The sequence below is a fragment of the Panthera tigris genome, chromosome A1 (genome assembly GCF_018350195.1).
Source record: "Panthera tigris isolate Pti1 chromosome A1, P.tigris_Pti1_mat1.1, whole genome shotgun sequence".
Taxonomy (NCBI): Eukaryota; Metazoa; Chordata; class Mammalia; order Carnivora; family Felidae; genus Panthera; species Panthera tigris.
In genome coordinates, this window is record NC_056660.1 from 200327852 (window position 1) to 200338238 (window position 10387).

General features: G+C 36.8%; 1 protein-coding gene across 2 annotated transcripts; it reads right to left on the reverse strand.

Moving 5' to 3' along the window:
• Positions 1 to 1737: 1737 nt before the first annotated feature.
• On the reverse strand, positions 1738 to 3618 carry LOC102956148 (peptidyl-prolyl cis-trans isomerase A-like). 2 transcript variants are annotated; one of them, XM_042960265.1, is made up of 2 exons: positions 3469 to 3618; positions 1738 to 2300 (listed from the first exon to the last, which is right to left on the reverse strand). In XM_042960265.1, the coding sequence occupies exon 2, from the start codon at positions 2227 to 2229 to the stop codon at positions 1738 to 1740; it is 492 nt and encodes a 163-aa protein (XP_042816199.1). In that variant the 5' UTR covers positions 2230 to 2300; positions 3469 to 3618. The 2 variants fall into 2 exon arrangements, with proteins under 2 accessions (XP_042816199.1, XP_042816195.1); XM_042960261.1 differs by having other exon boundaries at positions 1738 to 2338.
• Between the last annotated feature and the right edge of the window lie 6769 nt (positions 3619 to 10387).

The following is a 10387-nucleotide window of genomic DNA, read 5'->3' on the forward strand; positions in this document are numbered from 1 at the left end:
AGGGCTCGAACTCCCGGACCGCGAGATCGTGACCTGAGCTGAAGCCGGACGCCCAACCGACTGAGCCACCCAGGCGCTCCTGAATTTTTAATAATAAACATGCATTGGAAAAAATATTGGCAAAAGAATTTTAAAGGCTACTTTACTGAACCCAGAGACAATTTTTCATATTAACCAATGCCTAAATAATGTCCTCTGTGAAGTGTTAAGTGTGCATTTGTTAAAACTAATGCCTGTTTTAGGAGAAGATACAGGATACTGGCTGATCATACATGACTAGCACAACTGTAAATTGATACATTTCTAGAAGGCAATTTTAGAATCTAAATCAAAGATTTTACAACTAAACATGTTCTTTGATTCAGCAACTACAAGTCTGAAAAAGGGTCCAAGGAAATAATAAGATAGTTTGCAGAAACCACTCAAAGTAGTATATGCATAGGGATGTCCCAACAATAAGATGTAAGCCATATAATTTTTTTATGTTTTTATTTTATTTTTGAGAGACACAGACAGGGTACAAGCAGGGAAGGGGCAGACAGAGATGGAGACACAGAATCTGAAGCAGGCTCTAGGCTCTGAGCTGTCAGCACAGAGCCTGACGCAGGGCTCAAACTCACGGACTGTGAGATCATGACCTGAGCTCAAGTCAGATGCTTAACCAACTGAGCCACCCAGATGCCCCTAGAAGTAAGTCATATGATGACTAATCTGTGTGTGTAATACTGTGTAATTATTAAAAATTATGAAAATCTATCCACCAAAGTAGGGAAAAAACAGTCAGCATGTTTAAAGCTGTTGCAACTGAGTATTACCCTCACCCTGAACAGGCCAGTTCCTAATAGAGTTCTGGGCACACCATGCCCACTAGACAACATTGCAAGCAGAAAAGTATTTGCTTAGTATTCTTATATTGAGTTTTGTCTACAGGAACAATAGGGCAATTTCTTTGGTAACTGTGCAAAGTTCTTATTGACTTTGAGGATTTAGGGCAGGAACAGAGTAAGAACTTTCTACTTTCCAGAAGACCTAGTGACAGAGCTGAGTGTCAGGCTCTATTGAGAAGAACCATTAAGGCTTCATTCATGGGAAGAGTGTACCTCAGGAACATGTTCTATTGTTAGAAATTTCATTCTCAGAAGTAATGTTGGGAATAAATGAGTCTAGCCTAAGATGACAGAACAGGATAGAGTGTAATGAATAATAATAAGAATCGTGAAGTGATACTCATATCCATACATATATATACATGTGTGTGTATACAGAATTTTATTTTTGTGTATTTAATAGATTTGAAACATTGGTGAAATAACAGTTTATGTGAGCTAAGGATGGGATTAAGAATCATGGTTCTGTAGTTCTATTTGATGATTTGGTGGTGGGGTGGCAGACAAAATTGACATATCAGAAGAGGCTGGAAACCCCCAGAAGTTTTTCTCATGAAGGAATCACATTAAAAAAAAATCTCACTTGGAAAGAACATATGATGACTTACAGTTATCCAGAATCTCTCTATAACTTTTTCTTATTGTTGTTGTTGTTGAGTTTTTATTTCATAATCATAAGCTTACTCTGCAATCCAGCTAGACTTGGAGGGTGTAAGGAAATATAGAACACACCAAACTGCAGCAAGAACACAAAGATTATAGGATATTTTGAGCAGATGGGGGGGAAGGGGTGCTGTCCTGAGCTACAGAAGGAATGGTCTGGTAATTAAGATAAACATTGCTAAATTTATTAGATTTGTTCACAGTCAGCAATGGTGATCTTGCTGGTCTTGCCATTCTTGGCCCCAAAGTGCTCCATGGCTTCCACAATATTCTTGCCCTCTTTCATCTTGTCAAAGACCACATACTTGCCATCCAACCACTCAGTCTTGGCAGTGCAGATGAAAAAGCGGGAACCGTTGGTGTTGGGTCCAGCATTTGCCATAGACAAGATGCCAGGACCCATGTGCTTCAGGATGAAATTCCTCTTATCCAATTTCTCCCCACAGATTGACTTGCCACTGGTGCCATTGTGGCATGTGAAGTCACCATCCTGGCACAGAAATCCCCAAATAATCCTATGAAAGCAAGAACCTTTATAACCAAATCCTTTCTCACCAGTGCTCAGAGCATGAAAATTTTCTGCTGTCTTTGGAAATTTGTCTGCAAACACCTTGAAGGAGACGCAGCCCAAGGATCCGCCATCCATGGTAATGTCAAAGAACATAGTGCGGTTGACCATGGCTCAGCAGCGCGGGTCGCTCCAGGTAGTGGCGTCTGCAACTCTTTTGACCTTTTCTCCTCCACTAGGCACTTCAGATAAGACAAACTTCATGTGATAAATATGTGCTCTGAGATACATGTGTAAATATAATTTTTGTCAATGTCAGTATATTTTTCTCATTGTTATTTCAGATTGATCTTTACTACAGGGGTTCATGAACTGGAATTTTTTATTTCTCAGCAGCCAATCACTCTAACAAGGAGGTAAAAACTAACTTTAAATAAATAAATACACAAGGAGGTATTATAATTAAATATGCCCTAGGAAAATGTACAATCTTTTGTGATATAAAGAAAGCCCTCTTCGGGTGCCTGGGTGGCTCAGTTGGTAAAGCGCCTGACTTTGACTCAGGTCATGATCTCATGGTTTATGAGCTCAAGCCCCGTGTGGGGCTAAGTGCTGATAGCTCATTGCCTGGAGCCTGCTTCAGATTCTGTGTCTCCCTCTCTCTCTCTGCCCCTCCCACGCTCATGAGAGTTTCTCTCTCTCTCTCTCTCTCTCTCTCTCGCTCTCTCTTTCAAAAATAAATAAACATAAAGGGGCACCTGGGTGTCTCAGTCAGTTAAGAGTCTGACTTCGGCTCAGGTCATGATCTCTCAGTCTGTGGGTTCAAGCCCCTTGTCAGGCTCTGTGCTGATAACCCAGAGCCTGCTTTGGGTTCTATGTCTCCCTCTCTCTCTGGCCCTCCCCCACTTGTGCTCTGTCTCTCAAAAATAAATAAATGTTAAAAGTAAATAAATAAATAAATAAATAAACATTAAAGAATTAAAAGAAAAAGAAATTAAAAAGAAAAGAAAGAAAGAAAACCTTTTCATATTTATCTGGGTTTTCAACATATCACAACTAATCTTCTGAAAACCTATAGGTGAGCCACTAGGGCCTCAAAGATCATCTTTAAAGATACTCCACAATCTATATTATTCTAGACAAACAAAGGCTATCTATTTAACTTTTGTTATATTATTCACAACTATTGAGGTATATGTTAGAAATTCAATGGTAATGAACATCCACAGAAATTCAGACTCAAACAGCCATTAATATTTTCAAGAAGGCTAATTAGTGTGTGGCCAGAAGCACACACAACAGAATGACTGAGGTTTTTGATTGGAAGAATATTATACCAGTATGGACTTATAAATGCTGCCAGGAGCTTTACTAAATACTATAAACATGAACATTGATGAGATCACTTACCTCGTGAAGTTGAGGGAGAGGACAGACATATGAACAAATAAATCTAGCAATGAGATGAATGGTGTAAGAAGATGAACAGGTGTTTCCAAATCATAGCATTTAGCTTTAACGGGGTATCTGGCAATATTCCCTGAACTAATAATGATATCTGAATTGAGAAATAAAGGATAAGACTTTTTCAAACAAGCAGCAAAAGGCATATGAGGTAAAAGGGTCAGCATGAACAAGGAATTCCCTTTTGAGAATTCCAAGTATTTTATAATTCCAAGAGACTAGATCACAAAGGACCAAAGGAGGCTTTTCGATCCTGTAGGTAATAGGGTACTTTTGAAAACCTTTACACAAAGGTGTTATGCCATACCTGCATTAGTCAAGGTTCTCCAGATAAACAGAACCAATAGCATGTGCAAATATATAGGAAAAAAATTATTATAATGAATTGGCTATATGTTTATGGAGACTGGCAAATCCAAAATTTGCAGGGTGGGCCAGCAGGCTGGAGACTCAGGAGAACCAGTATCCTAGTTCAAGTCTAAAGACCATCAGCTGTAGAACCAGAAAGGGCTAATGTTGCAGATAAAATCCAAAGGCAGTGTGCTAAAGAAGTCTTTCTTACTCCAGAGAGGTCTGCTTTTGTTCTCTTCAGGTCTTCAATTGATTGGATGAGGCCCAGCCACTTCTTGGAAGGCAATGCACTTTACTCAAAGTCCACCATAGTCCACCATTAAATGTAAATCTCATTCAAAAACAACATCACAGATGAGCACTGGGTGTTGTATGTAAGTGATAAATCATTAATCCTATAAATTCCACACCAGAAATATTACACTGCCTCTTAACTAACTGGAATTTAAGTAAAAATTTGGAGAAAGGTGCTTGGGTGACTCAGTTGGTTGAACATCTGACTCTTGATATCAGCTCAGGTCATGGTCTCGTGGTCATAGGATCGAGCCCTGCGTCAGGCCTGTGTTAAGCCTCTCATTGGGCTCCACGCTCAGTGTGGATCCTGCTTAAGATTCTCTCTGTCACTCTGCCCTTCTCCCCTACTCACACTCTCTCTCTTTTTCTAAAATAAATAAGTAAACATTTAAAATAAATAAAATAAATAAATAATTTGGAGATTAAAAAACAAAAAAGGGCATGAAAAACAGAACAAAACAAAACATCAATACAGAAACATCCAGAATAATGTTTGATCAAGTATCTGGGTAATCCATGGCCCAGCTAAGTTCACACAAAGAATTAACCCTTAGAGTACCATATCTCAAATCAAGATGGAAGGAGTTATACCATGTGAAGTAGACCACCCAGCACCTTTAATACATTAGTGCACAGCTGAAGTTTAAAATATGTTTCTCTTTTTATTGGAAAAACTAGATGTTGACCATCTAAACCTAACATGGAATGGTTGGTCTTACTTGGTGAAAAGAGAAAGTTGGGCCTCTTTTCACCACATCAGTAACCCATTTTTCCTACCATGCTTATGACTTCATGGAATTACAATTTGAAAATGTGTATGAATTAAATATTCACTAGTTTTATAAGGAGTGACTATAACTATCTAATGATGTAGAGGCAGAAATCCTTTAGTGTTCAGAACATTTATGGAGTATTTAGAGTCAATATTATATTTTAATGAAAGGTATTTAGTAACTTTGATGAACTCGAATAAATAAAAAAATAAATAGTACTTTTTAGATTTTGTATTTAAGAATTTTGATTGGAGGGGCACCTGGGTGGCTCAGTCAGTTGAGCGTCTGACTTCTGTGCAGGTCATGATCTCACAGTTTGTGAGTTCGAGCCCCGCGTTGGGCTCTGTGCTGACAGCTCAGAGCCTGGAGCCTGCTTCAGATTCTTTGTCTCCCTCTCTCTCTGCTCCTTCCCCACTTGTGCTCTGCCTCTCTCTGTCTCTCAAAACTAAATGAAAATTTTAAAAATTAAAAAAAAGAATTTTGATTGGAATTTATTTCTATTAAGATATTTTCAGGTGTTTTAGGGGCACCTGGCTGGCTCAGTCAGTGGAGCATGTGACTCCTGATCTTGGGGTTGTGAGTTCAAGTCTGCACGATGGGTGCAGAGATTACTTAAAAATTAAAAAAAAATCTTTTAAAAAAGATATTTTCAGTTGTTTTAAAGGATCAGATATCTTATCTCAGAAAAATGATCCATTTATTTTTTAGTCTAAAAGATACTCTGATATGGAGTGAGACCCATCTGGATTTTTCCCTAACACTGACAGTTAATCCACATTTAGAATTAATTATGTACCATGTACTGACATAAGACCTTCAAATATTTGAACTCTCCGAATCCTCATAGCAATTCTTTTTTTAAAAGTTTTTATTAAAATTTCAATTAGCTAACATACAATGTAATATTAGTTTCAGGTGTACAATATAGTGATTTAACACTTCCATACATCATCTGGTGCTCATCACAAGTCCATTCCTTAATCCCCATTACCTATTTAACCCATCCCACACCCCCTCCTCTCAATCCTTATAGCAATTCTAAATGTTAGGCACTATTGTGGTCCCTGTTTTATAGATGATAAAATTATAGACGTTAAGTGTCTTTCCCAATGTCAAACAGTAGGGGGTGGACCCAAGATTTGAACCAGGCAGATTAGTTCCATATTCCATCTCTTACCTACAGCATTACACTATCTTCCATTTTTACTGATCAGAACATATAAAAAAAATTAAAACAACAAAACATGTAAGTAGTATGTGGGCTTTTGGTTTGATTCGTTTGGGTTTGATCTGGAGGGAGAGGATGGGTGAGGACTGCAAACAGTATTATATCTGTAGTGAATAATCAGCTTAAACCCAAACTGGGGGTCAGATCAATATTCGGCATTGTCTGGCAAATTGGGGCCAACTAAAAAAAATGATGGAATTCGCTTGGCAGTCAAGATCTAAAAGACCTGAGACCTCCCCACAGGTCTAGACCAGTGACCTGTAAAAACCAGTGTGGCACAGAGGAAGGTACACATGGTCTCAGACTGGACAGATTACCAGGGTGATCAGAGTAGACAGTCAGCAAGTCAATCAAGCTACAGAATAAACCAACTATATTGCAGTTCAGATGTTTGATTCCAGGGCATTTTGGACGATTTTCTGGTCACAGATACTGATTGTAATTTAAAAACTAAACTAAACTAAACTAAACTAAACCAAACTCTTTGATAAATTGAGCTCTTAACTGGAGAAGATACAAATAAGGTCTAGTCAATCACCTCACAATGATTTTAGCACATCCAGGTATTTTTTAGTTTGGCAGAAAGAAACAAAGATCACAGACAGTTGAAGTTGAATTATCCATTGGTGAGTGTAATTCCTGCTTTCTGGGCCCTCGAAGCTGCCCTGGTTCCCTTCCTTTAAGATACTGATTTTTTTAAACTCTGCTTTTTGTTTTGGCGGCCTCACAAAATCTCTTTTTGTGATTTTGGTTCTGGTTATCGAGTCAATTTTGTTATTTGTCACCAAAAGCCAACAAACAGTGCAATTTATTCCTTATTTAGCTAAGAGACTTATCTCTCATTCTCTACCAAAATCTTACCACCATTTGCTACCCAAAGTAAGTCTTTCTTTGACTTCCACTGATCTTTTTCAGTTTGGAACCCACCTGGGAATAAATCTGATATGACAGCACTTTGTAAATACAGATGTACATGCTAATATTATTCTGTAATGTATACTTATTCAGTATTTTATTACTCTATACCCAATTATACTCCCACCCACCCAACTCTATCATATAGCATGGTGCCAGATGTAACGGTAAACATTCAACATATACATATTGAACTAAATCATCACTATCAAATTCAAATTATAATTGTGTATAATTTATTCTATATAAATATTCTCATCATAACAAGAATCTTATTTTGTAGTACACTGCAAATATCTTTAGCAAAGGACTAGATGTTTGTCTTTTGGCCAGGTAAGTACGCTTTCAAACTAGATATCACGTTGTAGTATTAAATTCAATCTTACCCTAAAATGCATAGATTTTCTTCAGAGCTTAACTCTCCTAAACAAAAATTTTGACCACTGGCTACCTTTCACATTTTCCAGTCAGATCTCTGCCACCGAATACTGAGATACAGTAACTCTTTAGTTATTTTAAGACTGTTTGTCTTGCCACCCAGCCTAAGATCAGCAAATAAAGAGTTCCAAACAGAAGCCACAACCTCAAGGTAATACAATCTCGGGCAAGTTAGTTATTTTCTTTACATTCCAGTTTCCTCGATTGTAAGGTGAAAATGGATAATTATTCTAATCTGCAGTGTCGTATTAAGGACTAAATGGGATAAAGTTACTAAAGTGTTTATTACATATGGTGCTGCGAACATCAATAAATTTGAGAGTCAGATTGAGGCAAAACAAACTCAGGGTTTTTACTTATAGAAAAGCCTTTCAGACTTTGCTCAAAAAATTTTTTACTCATTGCTTGCACATAGTTTTTACAAACGTGGTTATCCCTCTCCACCCTACAACAGAGTAAGAGTAGCAAATGAAAACACTGGTAGGCAGAAGGCCAAGGAACTGTTAAGCGGCTGACACACACTGATCATCTGTATTTATCTGTTATTGTTGGCTGCGTCAGAAGCCAGTAAACCGAAGGCAGGGTACATTTCGAGTTACCTTGCTGACATTGAGGAAGCACATATAAAAAACTAGTTCAGAAGAAATACCCACAAATCCAAAGAACAGATATCACGCAAAGATAGCCCTGGACATTCATACAGACTGATGGGGCTCAGAACATTGATACACAATAGAAGTGTGTTGAGTATACATCAAAAGCGGTGGGTCCCAGCTTAGATTCAAATCATAGTTCTACCCCTTATAAGCTGTGTTTGTTACCTATTGTCTCTGTAACCTCAGTGGCACAGCTATAAAAGGAGATAATAATAATTTTGCAAGGTTGTTTTGAAGACCAAATTTTTTATGTATATGTATATATATCTTTATAAATTTGTGCAGTACATCTTGTACAAAGAGGCAAGGAGGTAGATTACACAATTTAGAATGATCTGTCATTTAAACATTTTTTTCATTTAAAAATTGTCTTTATTTTAAGTTCTGCATTTATATAAAAGCCTCAATTAGTTGGAAACGTTATTTAGGTAGAATTGCTCATTCTTTAACAATGACAGATAAATAAAGCACTACTACCGTGAATTAAAAATGCATACATCATTTTTAAAAGTTTATTTATTTATTTTGAAAGAGAAACAGAGAGAGTCAGCAGGGGAGGGGCAGAGACAGAGGGAGAGAGAGAATCCCAAGCAGGCTCCGTGCTGTCAGTGCAGAACCTGATTTGGTGCTCGAACCCACGAACCATGAGATCATGACCTAAGCAGACACCAAGAGTTGGATGCTTAACCGACCAAGCCATCCAGGTGCCCTTGCGTACATCACTTTTAAATAGCATCATAAACATAATGTAAAGGCAATGAGAAAGTGGGAAAACATATTCACAACATATAGAAGAAGGGATTAGCAACCTTAATGTGTAAAAATCTCATAAAAATTAATGAGAAAAAGTTGGACCAACGTCATTAACAAGTTAAAAAAGAACTACAACTGGACTATATATATTGATTTAAATGCTAAGTAAAAACGGTGAGATAATATTTGCACCTATGACCTTGACAAAGATTTTTTAAGTTATTATAATGCCCAACATTGATTAAAATGTGGGGAAACAGGCATCTTTACACACTACAAGGAAGAATAGAAACTGGCAGTCAGCCTAGAAGTTGGCAATTTATATTAAAAGGCTTCAAGTGCTGTTTACTCTTTCATCCAGAAATACTAGTGAACATATGCAAGGAGTAATAGAAAAGAATATTCATGTCTTTGAAAGATTGGAAAATCCTAAAGTCTTTGTTCAACTAATATGGAAATAGTTCAGTAAATCATAATTTATGGTTCATTCACATAAAGGAGTATATGTTAACTTATACAATCCTATAAAGTACATGTGTTGTCATAACAACATAATCATAATATAATGTTAAGGGAAAAGGTACAAACAACATACTGTATATTGTGCATTGCAATAATAGTGTATGCTTTTAAAAACTATACAGAAGTAAAAGTTTCAATGAAAATGACATAAACGTGATAATGATTGTTTAGAATGATTATGGGCAATTCTCAGTTCCTCTTTTTGCTTTTTTAAAATTTTCTGCTTTTTAAATTTTACCTTTACTATGTATTGCTTTTGCAATAAGGTAATTGAAAAAATTGAAACAAATATGTATTGATTTTTATAGAACTTGAATGTAAACAATACCATTTATTAGAAAATATATAAGGAATATCTTCAATAATCTTACACTTGCATAAGATTTTGTTTGTAACACTCTTCCGTGCATTTTTGCCTTAAGACTCTGTGACATACCTATCATCATCCCAATTTTAAGAATGAAGAAACTGTTACTTGAACAAAGGCATCCCACTGATAAGCGACACGGCTCTGTCTTAAATGCAGTTCTTCTGAGTTGAAGGCCATGGCCCTTTCTATGGTACCAAGAGCTGCCTCCCACTTAATCCCTGCCTGGCAGTAAAAGAAGCCAACTGTGCATTAAAATATAGAATCTTTTGCACTTCTATTCCAGATGCCTGTAGGATCAAGCCAGCATATCATTATTTTTCATTTCATTGAGTTTTTTTAATGACAAATTCTGACTGCAAACTCCTTCCTGAATGGAGAGTTCAAATTAAAATGTCAGTTTTGATTCAGTGAAGATGCTTTACTTTCAAAATATTTAAGGAAAATATTTTCATTAAAACCAAGATGATTGCATGTCAGAGTATATAAATGTCATGATAAGTTCCAGCATTTAGTAAAAAGATTTCAAGCCCTATTGGACAAATCTAGGAATGTATATGCAGGACAA